This window comes from Panthera leo, chromosome E1 (genome assembly GCF_018350215.1).
Source record: "Panthera leo isolate Ple1 chromosome E1, P.leo_Ple1_pat1.1, whole genome shotgun sequence".
Lineage (NCBI taxonomy): Eukaryota > Metazoa > Chordata > Mammalia > Carnivora > Felidae > Panthera > Panthera leo.
In genome coordinates this window covers 5920518-5941663 of record NC_056692.1, presented here as the reverse complement: position 1 = coordinate 5941663, position 21146 = coordinate 5920518, and the positions used below count along the sequence as shown (strand labels likewise).

General features: G+C 49.3%; 2 protein-coding genes across 3 annotated transcripts in view; one reads left to right on the top strand and one right to left on the bottom strand.

Annotated features, from left to right (window-relative positions):
* ZNF18 (zinc finger protein 18) overlaps positions 1-18291 on the top strand; it is a 28719-nt gene extending 10428 nt beyond the window's left edge. For both annotated transcript variants that reach the window (XM_042917481.1, XM_042917482.1), the window contains exons 2-8: positions 578-849; positions 945-1456; positions 3243-3432; positions 3808-3887; positions 10866-10950; positions 11544-11651; positions 17046-18291. In XM_042917481.1, coding sequence (XP_042773415.1) covers positions 1067-1456; positions 3243-3432; positions 3808-3887; positions 10866-10950; positions 11544-11651; positions 17046-17824 — 1632 coding nt within the window. In that variant the 5' untranslated portion in view covers positions 578-849; positions 945-1066 and the 3' untranslated portion in view covers positions 17825-18291. The remainder of the gene's footprint in view (positions 1-577; positions 850-944; positions 1457-3242; positions 3433-3807; positions 3888-10865; positions 10951-11543; positions 11652-17045) is intronic.
* A 1934-nt stretch (positions 18292-20225) lies between these two features.
* The window catches only part of DNAH9 (dynein axonemal heavy chain 9), a 333822-nt gene continuing 332901 nt past the window's right edge, over positions 20226-21146 (bottom strand). Inside the window, exon 69 of the mRNA XM_042917480.1 lies at positions 20226-20613. Within this exon, the coding sequence (XP_042773414.1) occupies positions 20386-20613 (228 nt within the window). The 3' untranslated portion in view covers positions 20226-20385. The remainder of the gene's footprint in view (positions 20614-21146) is intronic.

Here is a 21146-nt window from a genome sequence, read left to right as displayed (position 1 = left end):
GTGCTAGGCATGAAGACATTCCTTCTTGTACCACAAGAAAAAGGCAGCTATGAAAAGCTGGAGTATTCTACCGATCTCTAATTAAGCCAGATTAACTGATTGGGTGTGTCTGTTTGCTTTTATGGTTCCAATTAGTGTTTTGGAGGAATGATGGCCTGCAACGCTTTTATAACATTTAAGGATTGGCCCAATAATCCAATATTAGGATCCTATGCAAGACAGTTAACTAGAAATAGTTAAATAAACTGATCCTTTAAGCATTTCTAAATACTACCTTTGTCATTTAACATTCCTTTTTCCACCAGCTTAGCCACTGTCTTCCAGATTTTTAGGCCGGTTGCCATAAAATAGTGCTCACTTAGTTCAAGGCCAGAGGAATGTGTTTGGGGGTAGTCACTGTTGGTCCTAAGCCTTCTCTAACCCCGGAGTTGAACATTTCATTTGGGACAGGTTTTTCATCGATTCCCACACAGTCTCATTTTCCACACTGCCCTCAGAAGAGGTCACCTGGAAATTTCGTTGCACCTGTTGGGGAAGAATTAATTTGTCCTCTTTCACCCCTTATTCCTTATGGAAGCATCAGGTCGTTTCAGCATCACCCCTTCTAGGGTGTCGATGACGTCTTTGTTCAGCTTCACCGTTTCGTCTGCACGCTCGCGGGTGCAGTTAAGCCAGTGTCGTGTGGAAGAGCCGTTCACGTGGAAAACCGGGGTGAAAATGCTTCACGCGATGCGTTTCATCCTTCTACTGGGTCTGGCCCTTTGAAGCCCAAGAGAGAATGTCGTAAGACGGTCTGGGTGAAGATGCCAGTTTAGATACCGTATTAAGCGACTTGCTTGGCGGCTTCAGGTTTGTAATCTCTCAGAGGAGAGTAGTGGAGCCGTCGCTTCTCAGGTAGGGCCTGTGAATTCGCTCTCACTGATACTGTGTCCTTCTCTGTCCAGCACCGGCTCTCTCTCCCTCTCTAGTGTCCCTGTGGGAGCCTCGGTGAAGACTTGGTCCCCCCCCACCCCCCGAGACAGCCCCATCCGGGAAACCCTTCACCCAAAGGGACCCGCCGAGCCAGATGATGCCTGTCGACCTGGGGCAGGCCCTGGCCCTGCTGCCGCGGCTGGCGAAGGCCGAGGACTCCCCGTTCTGCGGACCGGACGCTGCCCCTCGAGGGGAGCTCTCTAACCCCGAGACCGCCCGCCAGCTCTTCAGGCAGTTTCGTTACCAGGTGACGTCTGGGCCCCACGAGACCCTGCGACAGCTTCGGAAGCTCTGTTTCCAGTGGCTGCAGCCAGAGGTTCACACGAAGGAGCAGATCCTGGAGATCCTCATGCTGGAGCAGTTCCTGACCATCCTGCCCGGGGAGATCCAGACGTGGGTGCGGACCCAGTGTCCGGGCAGCGGCGAGGAGGCGGTGACCCTCGTGGAGAGCTTGAAGGGAGACCCCCAGAGACTGTGGCGGTGGGTAAGCAGAGGGGGTAATCCGCCAGCGAGGCACAGGGCTCCCTTGGGGTCTCACGAGGCGTCTTGTCTTTTTTTCTGACTCTCAGCATGTGTGCTTTTCCACACTAACGACCAGTTCTCCAACTTTCTTTTCTTTTCTTCTCTTCTCTTTTCTTTAATGTTTTATTTATTTTTGAGAGAGAGAGAGACAGAGAGACAGAGTGTGAGCAGGGGAGGGGCAGAGAGAAAGGGAGACACAGAGTCCGAAGCAGGTTCCAGGCTCTGAGCTGTCAGCACAGAGCCTGACGCGGGGCTGGAACCCACGAGCTGTGAGATCATGGCCTGAGCCGAAGTCGGATGCTTAACCGACTGAGCCACCCAGGCACCCCTATTCTCCAACTTTCTGATACCAGCCCGGTGTCTTACAAGTCAGTTCAGACCCGACACTAACATTCTGGGGTTGGCAGACCCAGGGGGATAAGGGTCAGTCTGATGAGAATGCTCTTATTTTGGACACCAGTCACAGGTCACACAGGCCAACTGTCCTTAAGACCGACTGGCTGTACATTTGCTGGTTCCCACAATGCCCTCCCCGGGTTGGACAGGGAATGACTCATGGAACTCGTGAAAGCACGACTTACACTTGATGGTTTATGATAAGGAGCGTGATTCAGGAGCAGCAGCAGGAGGCCATGGGGATGGTGTGGGGCTTCCGTGGCCTCTCCCGGCATGCCGTGCGCCCGGTACTTCTGTGTGTTCACCAGCTTAGAGGCTCCCCAGACCCCATCATTTGGGGAGCTTGATGGAGGCTTCGTTACTTAGGCATGAAAGATTAGTCATTGGCCATTGGTGACCGAAAATCTCGAGCCCCTCTCCCTTCCTCAGAGGTTGAGGGTTGGGGCTGTCAGGTCAATCCTCTGATCACCCGGTGGGCACCTCTGATGACCAGCCTCCGTCCTAAAGCTCTCTGGGGGCCCACCAAGCGTCCCCTGCTTAGCCTCAACTCAGGCGTGATGGAAAGGGGCTCATCATGAATAACAGAATTGCTCTGTCACTCCCTTCCTTTAGGGCAATTCCAAGGGTTTTAGCAACTCTGTGCCAGGAACCTGGGACAGAGACGAAATCCATGTTTCTTATTATATCGCCCCAGTGTGTCCCCGTGTCTCCCCTAATTCTAAGGCTCCCTGGGACTCTGACCATTACAAACAGAGGCCAAAGCCTCTTGTCTCTGTCCATCTTTAGACTCAAGTGTCCGGGAAGTTGTACAAAGGATACCTGAGTTTTTCACTGGTGGAGACTATCCAGTAGAAACACATTGTCGATGAACTTTCCCTTTATTTTTTCTTAATTTTTTTTAATGTTTATTTATTTTTGAGAGAGAGAGAGAGAGAGAGAGAGAGAGACAGAGTGCAAGCAGGGGAGGAGCAGAGAAACAGGGAGACACAGAATCCGAAGCAGGCTCCAGGCTCCGAGGCATCAGCACAGAGCCCGATGCGGGGCTGAACTCACAGACTGCGAGATCATGACCTGAGCCGCAGTCGGACGCCTAACCGACTGAGCCACCCAGGCGCCCCTCCATGGCGTGCCTTGAAGACCTCCCACGCCTGATTCAGGCGTCGGCTTTCGGCCTCCCCTCAGGTCGTTTTCCTCACCGCTTCCTGCTGGTCTAGACGGAAAAGCTCGTGTGCCTCTTTCCCTGTTCCATGTCCCCGAGGACCGCCCTGTGGTCTGTTATGGAGCGTTAGCTGTGTTTCTTTCAGAACCCCTCATTCTGGATCCTTCAGTAACTAATTCTGTGTGGTCTCTAGATCAGCATCCAAGTTCTGGGACAAGAAATCTTATCGGAGAAGACGGACTCCGCAAGCTGCCGCGTGGGGGGAGCGGGGCGCCATCTTGAAATGGCGTCTCAGGAGCTGGGACCTCGGGCCTCCCCCTCCAGGCCTGGGGAGCCGCCGAGCCGTGCTGTGAAAGAGGAGTCTGACATGGAGCAAGAATTAGGTGAGGGGCGCTTCCTCGCGGTGGCATGTGGTGAGTTCTCGGGGAAATCTGGGGGCCGTGGTTAGTGGGCCTACGACCGAGTGGAAAATGATATGCTGCTCAGATCAGGGTATCTCTGGAAAGTCTGGAAACGGAGTGGACTTAACTGAATCCCTCTGAGGGGGAGCTCTGGTCCGTGAAGCTCCTCTATGGCTGGGCCAGACCACGTGAATTTTGGTTCTGAGGGAGGAGGAGGAAACTGTTGGAACGAGCTGGAGCTGGTTGGCGAGGGAGGGACGGGCATCACTTCTGACGTGTACCGATTGCATCGGTGCCCTCTGGGGAGTGGTTTGCCACGACACCTAGAGCCTTCCAACTTTCTGTTCCTCGCTTCAGCGCTGGCCGCTGCCGCCCTGGACGAAAGGCTCGTCGGAGACCAGGACTTCACGGCCTCCGTGCTCCAAGCAGCACCTCAGGTGAGCCGGCTTCCTTGCTTGTCTTACCCCCGCCGGGGCTCCAGCGGGAGCGTGGAAAGGGGACGTGCTGTCAGAAGTAGAGAGGACGGCTGGCGAGGGCAGCAACACGCACGTGGAATGAAGCCCGAGTCCCAGGATTTCTCTTGAGACAGAAGGCTGGGTGATCGTCACCTTGATAACGGAATCTGGATCCATTCTTCCCGGAGGAAGTGGCTGTGAAGCTTCCCTCTTGTTTGTCCTGCTCCTGCTCTTGGGGTCGTGCGGAGAAAAGACTCTATTTCCTGGTCTCGGCCTCCCCCACGGGAGTCCGTTTGAGAGTTCGAATGGTTACGGGTCATGTGGGCCAGGCGACCTCCCCCAGCTTTAGGGAGGTGTAGTGGACAAACAGTAAACCGCACATATTTCAAGCATACGGTTTGGTAAGTTTCTTGACACGTATACACACGTGTGAAACCATGTTCACAATCAGGTTGATAAACATACCTGTTACGCCCAAGGTTTCCTTTTGCCCCTTTGTGACCCCTCCCGCCTGCCCCCCACCGCCCCCAGTGCTGAGATCCCAAGGCTACCACCGAGCTGCTTTCTGTCACCATACATCAGCTTGCATTTTCTAGAATTGGGTGTGAAATGGAGTCATGTCATCTGTCCTCTTAACTTTGTTCTTCTGCATGTAATATTTTTCTTGCTCCTTTTGATATTTTCTCAGTGGTTTTCAACGGTTTGACTACCGTGGATGGCCTAGGACTCATTTTCTTCGTGTGGGGTTCTTGGATCTGTGGGTTTATAGTTTTCATCAAATTTGGAAAATCTTGACCAGTATCTCTTCCGCCATCTTCTGTCTCCCTTCCTTCTCCGCTTCTTTGTGGATTTTGAGAATAACCCCCACGTGGACTCTGTGTGAGGATAACGTGTGTACGTTCATTACAGCTCTCCAGGTTGTCCCAGAGCTTTACTGATGCTTTCTGTCTCTATAAAAAAAAAAAAAAAATCTCTGTTTCATTTTGGATACTCCCTGTTCATGTGTCTTCAAGTTCACTAATCTTCTCTTCTGCTTTGTCTGATCCGTTGTTAATCCCATCCAGTGTATTTTTCATCTCAAATGTCTTTTTCATCTCTAGAAGTTTGAATTGGGGCTTCATTATGTTTTTCACGTCTGTACTTAACATGTTCTGTTGTTCCTACATTTTCTTGACTGTACGGGATATGGCTATAATGTCTGTTTAAAAATTTTTTTTAACGTTTTATTTATTTTTGAGAGAGACAGAGACAGAGTGTGAGTAGGGGAGGGGCAGAGAGAGAGGGAGTCACAGAATCTGAAGCAGGCTCCAGGCTGTCAGCACAGAGCCCGACGCGGGGCTCGAACCCACGAACTGTGAGATCATGACCTGAGCCAAAGTCAGAGGCTCAACCGACTGAGCCACCCAGGTGCCCCTATAATGTCTATTTTAATGTCCTTGTCTGCTAATCTATCACCTGTGTCATTTCTGAGTCAGTTTTGATGGATCGATTGATCTCATTGTGAGGTGTTTTCCTGCTACTCACCATGCCCAGCAACCTTTGATAGGATGTCAGACGTGAATTTTACTTTGTTGGATGCCGAGTATTTTGGCATTCCTATAAAAGTTCTTTTTTTTTTTTAATGTTTGTTTATTTTATTTTTACTAAAAAATTTTTTAATGTTTATTTTTGAGAGAGACAGACAGAGTGTGAGCAGGGAAGGGGCAGAGCGAAAGGGAGACACAGAATCTGAAGCAGGCTCCAGGCTGTAAGCTGTCAACACAGAGCCTGATGCGGGCTCAAACCCACAAACTGTGAGATCATGACCTGGGTCAAAGTTGGACCCTCAACCAACTGAACCATCCAGGCACCCCTTTTTATTTTTTAAAATATTTATTGATTGATTTTTGAGAGCAAGAGAGAGCAAGCATGTGCCCGAGTGAGGGAGGGGCAGAGAGAGGGGGAGAGAGAGTCCCAAGCAGGCTCCACGCCATCAGCACAGATCCAGACTTGGGCCTCGAATTCATGAACTGTAAGATCATGACCTGAGCCAAATCAAGAGTTGGACACTTAACTGACTGAGTCACCCAGGCGCCCCGTTTATTTATTTTGGAAGAGAGAGAGTGCATGAGCAGAGAAGAGGGGCAGAGGGAGACAGAATCCCAAACAGGCTCTGTACCATCAGCGTGGAGCTTGACTCGGGGCTCGAACCCACGAACCGTGAGATCATGACCTGAGCCGAGTCAAGAGTTGGATGCTTAACCAACTGAAGCACCCAGGTGCCCGCCCCCCTGTAAATGTTCTAGAGCTTTGCTCTGGGATGTGATCAGTCACTGCTTGGACGTAGTTTTATGGCACCAGAGAAGTCTTTAGTCTGGGCTCATTTCTCCCACCACTGAGGCAAGACCCTTCTGTGTATCGTACCTGATGCTGCTTGATGTATGAGGTTTTCCACTCTGGCTGGAAGGAAGTACCTACTGCCAGCTCTGTTTGCTCTGCTTCTCCTGGAGGCTCCTTCCCAGACCCGAGGGGGACCCCCTGGAGATCTCCGGAGCCTTCTCTCCGTTCAGCTCCCCACTCTGGTCTGCTGCCCTGCTGACTCTGGCTGCCTTCGCCTTCCCAGACTCTGAGCAACTTCCGCCAACTCTAGGGGGAGGGGGCCGCCTGACTCAGCCTGGCCCCCCTGCCTGTGCTTCCGGGCTGTTGTCTCCAGGTGGTGCATTCGGCCAGTGCAGGGCTCACCTGATTCGTCTCCTCTCAGGGAGCTCTGCTCTGCTCCGCCTGCCAGGCGGTGTCCCCAAACCATTGTTTCCTATATTTTGTCTCCTTTTCCAGTTGTTTCAGGAGGGAAAGTAAAATCTGGTCTCTGTTACTCTGTCCGAAACAACTTGGGGAACAGGTTTATTTTGAGTATGTAGTTAACAACTCTGAAAAGTTGCATTTGATAAAAATAAAGTTTTTCTGGGGGCACCTTGGTGGCTCAGTCGGTTAAGTGTCTGACTTTGGCTCAGGTCATGATCTCTCGGTTTCACGGGTGCTGTGCCTGGAGCCCTCTGTGCCGACAGCTCGGAGCCTGGAGCCTGCTTTGGATTCTGTCCCCATCTCTAACCGCCCCTCCCCTAATCACACTGTCTGTCTGTCTCTCTCTCTCTCAAATTTTAAATAAAGATTAAAAAAAATTAAAACACTACAAAGTTATTTAAAAAATAAAGTTTTTCTGGAACCCATACTCCTTGATCGAAGCGTTGTTTCAAACCTTCGGGGAACTCTGCGGTTCTCTAGAGAAGGTAAGGGCAGGGAAGCCAGTAGGTGGTGGTGATGTGCTGCCCAAGCCCGGTGGGAGCTTCAGATTTCCAGGCTCAGGGATGTAGAAACCAGAATACGAACTTCACAGTTCACCCTGGGAGAGGGATGGGAGAGGGCAGGAGAGGGACAGACCTTTTTAGTGACTCAGGAGTACCTGTCTTCCCACTTTCAAGGTACCTAGAAACCAAATTGTTAGGAGGTTTTGTAGTGCAAAAGATTTGGGTATTCTGTGAAATATTTCAAGCAGACGTGAGGATTACTGTTGCTTCTGTAGTAAGTACAGAGTGTTCCTATGAGAGGTCTGGACAATTTATGAACATCTTTTAGCTGGTAGAATTAAGCATTAACGAAACATTACGTAGCAACGTTGACCGTGACTTGTTCTGGATAGCTCGAATCAAATGGCTAAAAAACATGTTCACTGGCATGAGCCATGCCTGTGTCTGTGTGCATTTCCCTGTATTTAGCAGATAACTGATCAACAGCCCCTCGATCCAGACAAACAAAAGTCATTCTTAACCGGTTCCAGCATCCCTGCTCCCAACCATAACAAGGGCCATGTGCACTTCCAGAAGGGGCTTGATATTTAGTGGATGCTTTGTTACGTGCAGGGGATCTTGCAGTAGATGTAATCACTCCCTCGAATCTCCTTTATAGGTTAGGAGCCTCGTGAATAATGCCAGAATAATGAGGTAGCATCCCCACGCAGTTTCATCGTTAGAAACCAGGAGTGAGTTAGAGCCTCACGCAGACTCGGGGATGCTTTTACTCACATTCCTGCGTCTTCAGATTTCGGGAGAGGAACACAGTGTGGGGGGGGGGGGGGGGGGGGGGAACCTGTGTCCGGGTCAGCTGTGGCAGTGTCTCACAAACCCACAAGGTGGTGCTGTCTCCACACAAAATCAAGGGTAGTTTTGCATCAGATTCCATAGTTCTGTCCTTCCAGAGCAGTGACTACTGTGCCCTTCCCTCCGCCAGCGCCCAAGCAAGGGTCTGTGTCTCCTGAACGTGAAGCCTGAGGGGTCCCCTATTCGGCAGTGTTTGCTCAAACCTGTTCTTCTCCGGAGGTTGTGAAGGTAGCTTCATTCACAGATTAAGACAATAAACTCAGTTCTACGAGCTCCTTTCAAAACTGAACATTTTATTTTATCTTTTAAAGGTTATTTATTTATTTTGAGAGAGAGAGAGAGCGCACGGGGGACGGACATAGAGGGAGAGAGAGAGAACCCCAAGCAGGCTCCGCTCTGTCAGCATGGAGTCTGATGTGGGGCTCGATCTCGCGAACCATGAGAGCCTGACCTGAGCCGAAATCAGGAGTTGGATGTTCAACTGACTGAGCCACCCAGGCACCCCCAAAGTAGAAAATTTTAAATTAAAATTAAGATAAAAAATGTGGTTATAGTTGATGCTTAAGTATATCGTGAAATACATTTAAGTCACTTTTTGCATTTTTATCCTAAAAAAAATCCAACCCCGTGTTTTCTTTTTAAAATTTTTGCTTAGTATCTGCTAATTGCAGACTTTTGGGTAAATCATGCTTTTTCAGACCTTTCTGCTTCCCTTTGATATGCTGTTAGGCAGACTTGACCTAGGACTGAGAATGGCTTCCCTGAGCATGCCTCGTGCCCTGAGAACATCTCATTTTCTTATTCGCCCTCCTCATGTTTGCTCCCTGTAGCCTGGCTATTCATAATAGTGGGTGGTTATCAACTTCGGGGCTCCTGAAAGAGTACAGAATCCCTTGATTTTCTCTGCAAACCCTGGTGAGCGTGGGAGACTGGGTGTCCCGTAGGCCGCACATAAAATAACACTACTACAGGCGTGATTTCCGAGGAGTTATTTGCCGAGGGCTTTATTTCCCCCAGACAGCATGCACCGAGAGCCTGCTCTGTCCTGGGCATCGTCTCGGGGCCTGACAAAGTACACACTGGAGCTCACGTGCTAACGGGGGCAGCTCTTAGCCAAACACCTGTGTGCGTGCCGGTGAATGCCAGGACTGAAAACTAGAGCGTGCTGTGAAGACAGGCGATGCCTGCGTTATTTCTGTCAATCAGGGTGTGAGTGTTATCCCACCACCAAGTGAGAACGGGGGCTCAGAAAGGTGGTGTCTCTTGCTGAGGGTCACGCAGGTAGAAGTGGCAGGGCCGGGACTCAAAAACCCGGCCCGGTTGAGTCACACAGGTAGAGTTTACAGCCGGGGCTGTGCTGTTGATCACTCCGCCGTCCAGACTGGGTCTCCAGCGCTCCGCTCCTCGGCGGGGAGATGGGGATTTGAATCCACAGACGTGGACTCCAGCTGGGCAGCGTTCCCAGGTTTGAGGCTCTAGCCTCCAGTTTCACAGGAGAAGAAGGGCATGTTTTGGGGGATAATTGAGGCACACCTTGCTCCAGAGAACCCATCGATTTTCCACTGAGTGGGAGGAAAACCGGTCTAACGTTAGGCTGTAAACTCAGAGCTGTCGGGGAGGCTCCACGTGTGCACGGAGCCAGCCCTCTGTCTCTGGTCTGAGTCCACTGATCTGTTTCAGAGAGACTAGGATGCATCCGACTTCCTTGTGGGCGCTTCCCACCTTTTTGCTGACTCGCGTGTGGTTTTCTAACAAATTCCCTTTTAATTCCTTTTCCCTCTTGAATTTCCAGAGTTTTAAAAAAATTTTTTAATGTTTATTTTTGAGAGAGAAAGAGAGAGGGACAGAGTGAGAACAGGGATGGGGCAGAGAGAAAGAGACACAGAATCCGAGGCAGGCTCCAGGCCCCGAGCTGTCAGCACAGAGCCCGACGCGGGGCTCGAACCCACGAAACGCGAGATCGTGACCTGAGCCAAACTCAGATGCTTAACCGACTGAGCCCCCAAGGTGCCCCATGAATTTCCAGATTTTAATGAAATATTGGGAGCATCAGATTCCGACTGTTCAAAGACCTCTATTATAAGCATTGGGTTAAAAAAATAAGGGGTGCTTGAGGGCTCAGTGGGTGAAGCATCCAACTTTTTTTTTTTTAATCTTTATTTTTGACAGAGAGAGAGAGAGTGAACAGCAGAGGGACAAAGAGAGGGAGACAGAGGATCCAAAGTGGCCTCCACACTGACAGCAGAGAGCCCGATGCGGGGCTCGAACTCACGAACTGTAAGACCATGACCTGAGCTGAAGTCAGTTTCTTAACTGACTCAGCCACCCAGGCTCCCCCAGCATCCAACTCGTGATCTCAGCTCAGGTCGTGATCTCACAGTTGGTGAGATCAAGCCCCTCATCGGGCTCCACGCTGACAGTGTAGAGTCTGTTTGGGATTCTCTCTCTCCCTCTCCCTCTGCTTCTCCTGTGTGTTCTCTCTCTCTCTCTCTCTCTCTCAAAATAAATATTTAAAAAAAGAAAGAAAGAAAAAAGGACAGGGTAGAAGAAGCTTTTGCCTTCTCTCTGTGTTCTTGACTCTTAAGTATGTGCAACTAAAAAGCCAGCACTTAAAATCTAGATGTATTCTAACCAGGGCAAGAAATACTGACGTGGAGACTGTCGTTTTCCCCTTGGCCTCTTCCCTTGAACTACCTCCTGTGATTCCTTAGATCATCTGATGGCCAGGCGGTGAGGGCATAGGCCCGTTTTCCTCCACTTTCCTACAGGGGAGGGAAGGCTGGGTTCAGAAACCTGCGTTGGAGTCATGTCATCGCATGTTTTCTAGGAGACGTGGAGGCACCTGGAGTCCGTCCAGAAGGAGCAGTACTGGGATCTCATGCTGGAGACCTACGGGAAGATGGTCTCCGGAGGTGAGGGTGTGGGCCAGTCCGGTGGGAGCAGACGTTAAACATTTTCTGTGTCTGTTAGAGAGAGCTGCTTCCATGGAAGTTCTTCGGGGGAAGGGGGCACCGGGGACATGGCTGGGAACTGGGGATAGCAGGGTCTGTGTGCCCGGAACTGTTACGGCTGCATTATACGTGGTTACTCCTTAAATGTATGAGGTCGGGGATGGTGTTCCTGTGTGAAGGATGACGAGAGTGAGCATCAGCTCCTGTCACGTTCCTCGTAAGTGCCGAGTTAACGATGGAACTCGGTGTGTCTGAGTCCCTGCTCTGTGCCACTAAGCCCCACTGTGCCAAGAAGCAGTGGCTCGCCCAAACGCGAGCCTTGGTGTGCAGGCAGGCCCTTCCGGTCACCTTGTGACCCTCACCATACATCCTGGTCATGTCATGAGTACTGGTGTCTGAGAAGCTCCCAGTAGCCTTCTAAGAGAAGGTTTTTTAAGTGGTCCCCAGATCCTTCCTATTTCCTCTTCACACTCAGGTTGTGCCTTTGGCAGACCCAGACTGGTCCCTAGTTCTCCCCATTCACCTGGGCTTGATGTCGTCCCTCTGTGTACCAGGCATTTCCAGTTCCAAGCCTGATCCGACTGGTTCAACGGAGTATGGAGAAGAGCCTGCCGGGCGGCACCCTCACCTTAGTGAGAAGATCCCAAGGCCCACCTGCCTAGGTGAGTGGTCGTTCACTGGGGCCGAGCCCCTCCTGACCTCCTGTCATTAAACTGGGGGGGGTACAAGGACCTGAGGTCTGTGACATTGTCTGTAACTAGCCACGATCTGGTCAGTCCAGTGTGAGTCCCGAGGTTGGGTCTCCTCGTCTCTGGTGCACGGGCTGTTGGAACATACATACATAATCGTGGAACAGAGACCACACATCGGACCCGCTGCCTTCGGGCTTGTCTGCCGTGACTGCTTGCTACCTCAGAGCAAGTTAAGGTTAGTACAGACTGATACCAACACAGACAGTAGAATTCCTTTCTAGAAAGGTTATGGAACAGCAGTAGCCAATCACTCTTGCTGACTCTTTTGGTTTTCGTAATTGTTGCAGTGAAGACTGAATAAGACAAACTGACAGAAAAACACATTTAACTAATCTCTAGGCACCTGACTTCTCCAAAACAGCAGCAACAACAAACACTTCCTGTAAATCATGTATTCTAAGACAGGAGGCGGGGAAATATGTGAACTTCTTCTGTGGTCATGCAGCCATCACCCTTTGTTTCCTGCACTCTGTTTAAAGCGTTGCGGATGTAACGCCTCGCGTCCGCACGTACCCGCACCCCCGGCCCCCCCCCCAACATACACTTCGCCATGTACAGAAGATCCCAGAACTGTGGAGGAAGAAAAGGACCAGGGATGAGAAGTGTATGGAAAGTGATCCTTTCCAGTGGGATCCAACTATTTCCCTTTGCTAACTAACACACTAAGAGACAGCAAGCTTCATGTGAAATGTACGATTTTAATTTTAACCAATATGTTTATCCTAATACTGTTCTCACAAGGATCCCTTTGGAGCAGGGTTTCTCAAACTGCATTTCCTGACCAATCAGTGTAGTGTGAAATCATGTTGTGGGTTGTATCCAGCATTTAAAAAAAATGCAGTGATAAGATTGAATGGAGAATATCAGAAAATATCAGGGTGGGTAATATTTTAGGAAATTTTTGCTCTAAGTATGTGTGTATGTTCCATATTTCAATATAAACATACTTCTTTTTTTTAATTTAAAAATCCTTGTTAATGTTTGTTTATTTTTGAGAGGGAGAGAGAGAGAGAGAGACAGAGCACAAGTTGGGGAGGGGCAGAGAGAGAGGGAGACACAGACTCAGAAACAGGCTCCAGGCTCCGAGCTGTCAGTACAGAGCCCGGTGTGGGGCTCGAACCCACAAACTGTGACTCATGACCTGATCCGAAGTTGGATGCTTAACTGACTGAGCCACCCAGGCGCCCCAATATGAACATATTTCTTTTTTTTTAATTTTTTGAAATGTTTTATTATTTATTTTTGAGACAGAGAGAGATAGAGCATGAACGGGGGAGGGTCAGAGAGAGGGAGACACAGAATTGAAACAGGCTTCAGGCTCTGAGCTGTCAGCACAGAGCCCGATGCGGGGCTCGAACTCACAGACCGCGAGATCATGACCTGAGCCGAAGTCGGCCGCTTAACCGACTGAGCCACCCAGGTGCCCCTTAATAGATATTTTTTAGAGCACTTTCAGATTCACAGCAAAGTTGAGTGTAAGGTACAAGGGATTTCCCATATGCGTCCTTGTAGTGGGATTTTATTTGTGATACATGGTTCACCTATCTCCACTCATTCTTTTTTTTTTTTTTTTTTTTTCCTCCTTCATTCCGCCTGGTGACATGGTTGCATTAGTTCTTACCTTGAATGAGACTATGGGGAGTCTACACAGCCAGCTGGCCCTCGTAGGGCTAAGACTTGGCAATGTCTGCTCTTGACAGAGAGGAAATGTGGGGAGAGAGACCAGGGAAGTGGCCATGGGCAGGGCAGACTGAAAGGGCATGCTGGGAGCAGGGGGAACCCCGTGGAAAGTCAATGCAGGAGCCCAGCTGTGCAGGGGCGAGCCCTGGTCTAGTGTGGAAACAATTAACAGGATCAGAAAGGACTCGAAGACCCAAAAGCAGCCAGTTTGCCAGATCTGGGCTCACACCAATGGGCAGTCTCAAGAGAGCATGCATGCTGTGTGTTTGACCATACGGAAGAATAGCGCGTGGTTAAAGCAGGCCAGCAGGGGAATACACCTCAAAAAGCCACGTCCTCATCTCTGATCAAAACCCCAAGGGGTTTAAAAAAAAAATTGTTTGGGAAAAGGATTCTTAAGTAGTTATCTGTAAGAATACTGCAAAGTTACTAAAGAGTCTTGAAAGAAGAATTGTTCATTGACATTAGATCTGTGAACATTACGAGTCTGTTGTTTTAGTCTGGCTGGCCCAGTTGGTCAAGCACGCAACCTGATCTCAGGGTCATGAGTTCGAGCCCCGTGTGGGGCATGGAGCCTATTTAAAAAAAAAAAGTCTGTCATTTTAGAAAGGTAAAATCAATAAAATGATGGGATATGGATATAGAAGTAGACACACAGGCCAGCAGAACAGAAAAGGGAGCCTTGGAAGAGAGGCTCATCAGGCAAGAATTTTTTTTAAAATTTTTTTTTAATGTTTATTTTTGACAGAGACAGAGCATGAGCGGGGGAGGGGCAGAGAGAGAGGGAGACACAGAATCGGAAGCAGTCTCCAGGCTCCGAGCTGTCAGCACAGAGCCCGACACGGGGCTCGAACTCACAGACCTCGAGATCATGACCTGAGCCGAAGTCGGAAGCTCAGCCGACTGAGCCACCCAGCCGCCCCTGGGCAAGAATTTGATGTGAGACAGAGGAAGAGGCCACAAGGGTCTGTGGATGAGGTGTTCTTCCGTGAACAGCATTCTTTGGGAAGAGGCATCGGTTTAAATGTGATGAAGGTCATACACCAAAATAAGTTGGAAATAGATGAAAAAGATAAAATAGGAACATAATAATAAGGAAGGAAACGGGTGACTGTTTGAGTCACTGTCTGGGCGGGGAAGGTTTTATCAGTATAAAAGCCACGGAGGAAAACCATTAGGGAAAAGATGAATAGACTTGAGTACACTGGGGCGCCTGGGTGGCTCAGTCGGTTGAGTGTCCGACTTCACCTCGGGTCATGATCTCACGGTTCATGGGTTCAAGCCCGCGTCGGGCTCTGTGCTGTGACAGCTCGGAGCCCGGAGCCTGCTTCAGATTCTGTGCCTCCCTCTCTCTCTGCCCCGGTTGTACTTGTGCTCTGTCTCTTAAAAATAAATAAACGTTAGAAAAAAAAATAGACTTGAGTATACTTAAAATTAAGAAAACCCCCACAACTTACACGTATACATAAATGGCCACAAACAAAATTCAGGTATCGGTGAAAAACATTGTTCATGAAAATGACAGATAAATGATTATCTTTCTTTCCTTTCTTTCTCTTTTTCTTTCTCTCTTTTTTTTTCTTTCTTTCTTTCTTTCTTTCTTTCTTTCTTTCTTTCTTTCTGTATATTTTTGAGAGAGAGAGAGCGCAAGTAGGGGAGGGGCAGAGAGAGAGGGGCAGAGAGAGTCAGGGGACAGAGGATCTGAGTCGGGCTCCATGCTGACAGTAGAGAGTCCTATGCGGGCTCCAGCTCACAAACTGGGAGATTGTGATCCGAGCTGAAGTCAGACGCTCAATAGACTGAGCCACCCAGGCACCCCTCAATGATTATTTTTCTTAACATGGTGAGAGTTAATGCAGGATAATAAGAAAAAAAAAAAAAAATGACTTTCTCAATGAAAGAATGGGCAGCAGTCTTTACTAAATGTAGCTCTTAAATGTGAAAAAATTCATCCTTTAATAACAAAGGTGTTAAAATTTATAACAGTGAGAAACTATGTTTTCACTGGTTTCAAAGGACAATATTTAAAAAAAAATTTTTTTTTTTTAAACATTTATTTCTGAGAGACGGACAGACAGTGAGCAGGGGAAGGGGAGAGAGAGAGGGAGACAGAATCCGAAGCAGGCTCCAAGCTCCGAGCTGTCAGCACAGAGCTTGACACGGGGCTCGAACCCATGAACCATGGGATCATGACCTGAGCCAAAGTCGGATGCTTAACCAACTGAGCCACCCAGGCGCCCCTCAGAGAAGGCCAATATTTTAGAAATACTCAGTACTTAAGGCCCGAACACTGTCCTTTGCTTAGCCCGGCTGGTCATACTGGGGGGTGGCACAGTCCTAGAGATTGATTCGCCAGCCAGTGTCAGGAGCCTCAGTATCAATGTTCGCGCCTACTGACATGATAATAACCCTGCAGGGAACCCAAAATGGTCAGAAATGTGGGCAAAGATGTATGAAGAAAAAGCACAGCGTTATTTATAGTAGCAAACCCACAACAAATAGCTTTGGTGTCCAGAGTAGGAAAATCCTTCAGTAAATCATGTGTTTGCTATTATGTGTTCATGGTGACATCTCTACAATAGATCATTATTCAGCTTTCAAATGATATTCATAACGGCTCCTTTAAAGACAAGAGAAAGTACCTTTGTCATTTGAGAGGGGTGTGTCCTAAGACTTTGTGAATTAAGTCAGATCTAACTCTTTAGCAGATTCCTGGGGCTCTAGCAGATAATTTGAAGGCACTGATGCAGGAAAGAGAAAGGTGAATAGCTTCCTTAGGTCTTCAGAAATAACGTATAAAAGTTGGAAAACATATTCTACCACCAGAATAAAAATCTTTACTATACGTATCATTTAGTGGTAGCAACCAAAAACTTAAGGTATGAGCAAAAGAAAATTTTTTTAATTTTTTTTTTTAATGTTTATTTTTGAGAGAGACAGAGACAGAGTGTGAGCAGGGGCGGGGCAGAGAGAAAGGGAGACAGAATCCGGAACAGGCTCCAGGCTCCAAGCTGTCAGCACAGAGCCCGACACGGGGCTCGAACTCACAAACAGTGAGTCCTCCCCACCCCACCCCCCAAAAAAGCACACATACATACATACATACATACATACATACATACAGGTAAAGATTAAACAAAGACCAGAAGGAAATACATAATCATGGTTGCTACCTCTGGATGGTGTGATTGAGGTCGATTTGCTTTTCTTCTTTATGTTTTTCTCTCCAAATTGCTTTTAGTGCTTTAGATGTAATCAGATAAAAACAAATCGTTTTGCAAAGTAACGCCCTTACATAATACACTTGTTTTTCCTGGGCCTTAAGAAATGCATGCTGCTCGTTTATGGGGGGCAGGGGCGGTCAGCAGAGCCCTCTGTGCGCTCCGTCTGCCCTGTGACGTTCTCGGCTCTGGAGCTGGACACTGAGCCCGGACCCCAGCATGAGTGCAGTGAATGTCCGGTCGCCCAGGCCGGATGGTGTCTTCCTTCCTCATTCACTGACGCCTTCTTGATAGAGAAGAGATAGAGAATTCATGTTTTCCGAGGACCTTTTTCTTGACGTAGGGGTTAGAAAACAGGGCACAGCATTGATGGAACGATTTCAAATCTTCTTTCTTCTTCCAGGAGACAGGCAAGAGAATGACAAAGAGAACCTGAATTTGGAAAATTGCAGGGGCCAGGAGCCTTCCGACGTCTCCTGCCACGCCTCAGGGGAGGCGCCTTCCCAGGGCTCCTTGAGCGGCCTCTTCGGTGAGGATGCACCGAGATGCTTTGGAGAAGTGGACAGTCGTCCCGAGGCCCCGGGAGACCTGCAGGGTGAGGGGCCGGTGGGCCAGCTCTCTCCTCAAGAGAGGAATTCTGGGAAACAGCACGTGGCCAGTCCTCATCCAGAAGAACTGTCCCTGCTGTGGCTGGAGGAGAAGAGAGACGCCTCCCCGAAGGGGCAGCCGAGGGCCCCCATGGCCCAAAAACTCCCCACCTGCAGGGAGTGTGGGAAAAGCTTTTACAGGAATTCTCAGCTTGTTTTTCACCAGAGAACTCACACTGGAGAGACGTACTTCCAGTGCCCCACCTGCAAAAAAGCCTTTCTGCGGAGTTCAGACTTTGTGAAGCACCAGAGAATCCACACGGGGGAGAAGCCCTGTAAATGTGGCCACTGTGGCAAAGGCTTCAGCGACTTCTCGGGACTGCGTCACCACGAGAAGATCCACACGGGAGAGAAGCCCTACAAATGTCCCATCTGCGAGAAGAGTTTTATTCAGAGGTCAAACTTTAACAGGCATCAGAGAGTGCACACAGGAGAGAAACCGTACAAGTGTCCCCGCTGCGGGAAAAGTTTCAGCTGGAGCTCGAGCCTTGATAAACATCAAAGATCCCACTTAGGAAAGAAGCCCTTTCAGTAGCCAAGCTCCCTGAGCCCATTTCTGTCTCTGGGCCATTTAAAAATACTTCCTTCCATCTGGAGACATCGCATCTCTTAAAGGCCAGCCCTGTTCTCTCTGTTATTTTATGGATTCGAGAGGAGAGTCACCAGGGCACGGCTTTGGACTTGGAGGACACGTTGGCCTCTGGGTTGGGTTTCGTGTGGGTTTCATTTCTTGCCTCTGCGTCGGGAGAAAGAGTGGTCAGCTCGTCTCTTGCGGTGGATCCCTCGGGGAGAAAGGTTCAGTTGGAGGTCCTGTTCTACAAGTGCCGTCCGGGGAGAGCTCAACTGGATTGGCTGCATGGCAGCTCATGGCGGCTCAGGGGAAGGGCCTGGGATCAGCGGTTTAGGAGAGGGGTTCGGGAGCAGGCCTTCTGTCACAGGAAGGGCAGCAGAGAGGGCCAGTGAGCTCACGTGTGTTCCTTGCCACACGGGTGCAAAATTAACCTCAAGTGTCTCTCATTCTAAATAAACTTCTTAGAGTTACCCCGTATCTTTCTTTGTGTCTGAAGTGTCGCCTGTGTTCTAAGCGTAACTCAAGGTGCATTTTCTCATGGAACAACCCTGAACGGTAGTTGAGCACCTGACCATCCCGTACAGACTGACCAGCGGAAGAGCGACAGGAAATCGCTAACCTGGTGCCCCAGTGTGAGAGCTGGGTTAGCGCTGGGCATTCTTTGTCTCTTCTGAGCTCATCTCCCGCTTGCTCACCTGCCTCAACCTGCCCCTCTTTCTCCTGGCTATCAATTTTACTTTTCCAGAGTGTTCTGTGCTTTAAAATTACCTTTATTACCCCATTTTGTCAGTAGATATTAGGAAGAAGTCATTAGTAGTGATGTAATGTCCGTTCTGTCTAGGGGTGTGACACATACATCTAACCTGCCCACTTGTGTCCCCTCTTCGAAGTCACACGCTGCCCCCTCCCCCCCCCCCCCAGTGTCCTGCTCTCATCGTGTGGGAGTTTCACCTTCCTTCCTTCTTCGTCCTCCTCTTGCCTGCTCCAAGTTTACTGCTGCTGGTGAGGACCAGGGAGGAGGGCAGTGATCTGTAGGCACGAACCGGCAGATTGAAACTCAAGTTGGATTTCTTGGATTCCAGAGGGATTTTTAACCCCCCTGTAGCATGAAGGTGAGGGGGAAGGCCCCTCATTAGGAAGTGCAGGAACCACAGGGCAGAAAGCAGGAAAATCATGGAGGAACCAGCGTTCGATTTTGTATTCGGTACAGCAGAGATTTGTAGGGTGGTGGGATTTTATGTTTCAGGGTTTTTTTTTAATGTTTATTTTTGAGAGAGATTAACCAGCCCTCCAGGGGAACTCGGATTGCAGCTCAAGTTTAAGGGCCCCTGTTGTAAATCCTAATTCATCAAGGATATTGGGGGGGGGGGGGCGGTAATGATTCCAGAAGGAATACTGGGCCCTCCTGGACTCTTCTTAGCAAACAGACCTTCCTATAAGAGCTCTTTAAAACAGTGGAGCTCTTTGGGATTCCAGCGAACATGTATTAGAGAAAAATCTAGAAAACTTTTAGGCTAAAAAGCTGCAGGCACAGGGTTTCTCCGTGGGTCCCTCTGAAATAATCAAGGATGATAGAGATACTGGGAAACAACCTCATTCACGGTTGTGTTCTCAGCACACGGTAAGTGTTTAACTTACTGAATGCATGTGTGAGTTAATAAGGGATACATGTCCTATGTATACTTCCTCTGTCCTTTAGATCACTGATCGGCAAAATGTGGCCCAGCATCTGTTTTTGTAAATATGGTTTTATTGGAGCCCAGCCACACCCATTTATTTATGTTCTGGGTTGAGTCATTGCAGCAGAGAAAAATGCCCTGCAAAGCATAGACCATTTACCGAGTGGCCCTTTCCAGAAAAAATTTGGCGATCCCTGATCCAGAGTAACTGGTCACAATGCAGCCTCTGACCCCGGGGCGATGCTGACAGCCACTGGTCTATGGAGTAGCTGGGAGCGGAGCACTGGGTACCGTGCCGTGTAACTACATCAGGGCTCAGGTGTTTGTGGTTCGTTTCTCTTGGTCTCTCCAGGATCATTTATGACTCTGCCTGCTCACAAAGCTGAGACCAGACACAGTCGAAGAATAAATCACTTTATTAGGAATGGTGCAGTGTTGTGAAATGCTTCCTCTGCTCGTTCCTGGACCCGAATTCGTCCAGCTGTCGCCGCAATTGTAGGCACATCTCTCCGGGTTCCCTACAAGAATTCTACAGAATTGTGAGTACATGTGATTTCTTTTTTTTTTTTTAATGTTTGTTTATCTTTGAGAGAGAGAGAGAGGACAAGCAGGGGAGGAGCAGAGAGAGGGAGACACAGACTCCGAAGCAGGCTCCGGGCTTTGAACTGTCAGCAGGGCTCGAACTCACAAACCGTGAGATCATGACCTGAGCTGAAGTCAGATGCTTAACCGACTGAGCCAGCCAGGTGCCCCAAGTACATGTGATTTCTTATCTATGCGTCTGTGTCACCCCTCCCCGCCTTGTCCCTCTGGGCAGCCTCCAGCCCGGCCTTGTGTTCTCAGTGGCTAAATCTGGAGAAGCAGAGCGACTCCAGCGAGAACCCACTTAGATGCCTTCTCCTTGGTCTTCAGGTTGAAAGTCCACACATAGGTGGGTCCCCGCTGGGAAGTCTTGTACACGGGACAAGGATAGACGCTGCGGCTGTCCTGTTTATCTGCAGGAATGGCCTTGATGAACATCACGGGCATGGGGGGTGTCAGGTCCTTCAGCTTCGCCTCCGTAATGACCCCTGCCTGGGGACAAGAACATGAAAGGAGCCACCTTAGATCAGACACAGAGTGCAGCCAGCCAGCCAGCCTCCTGTCAGAAGGCCCAGCAGCTGAGACACTGGGAAGGCCTGGCTGCCTTATGAATCGTTAACCCACGATGGGACGGCAGCTGAGATGCGGGAAACCGATTTCTGCTGTTTTCCAGCCTAAATTACTTTCTGAAGGAGAGTTCTAGAAGTTGTTATGTATCATATACAGATTAACCCCTTTGTGACTTGAGCCTCTATTTTTATTTCCTTGTCCATTCACTTCATAAGCATATCGAATGCAACTATTTGCCAGATGGTCATTATGGAAGGTGCTAGGGCTTTGAAAGACGAGGAAGACACAGTTCGTGCCAGCAAATGCTTTAGATTTTAAGGGTTCGGTTATGTCTTTTTCAGCTTCATATGGGACCTCCTTCACCCTCTAGAGCATTTTGACTTCTTGAGCGGAGCTGTTGTATCTTTACTCATGTGATAGGGACTTAACTTCTGGAGCTTTCTAGTTGGGGCCTC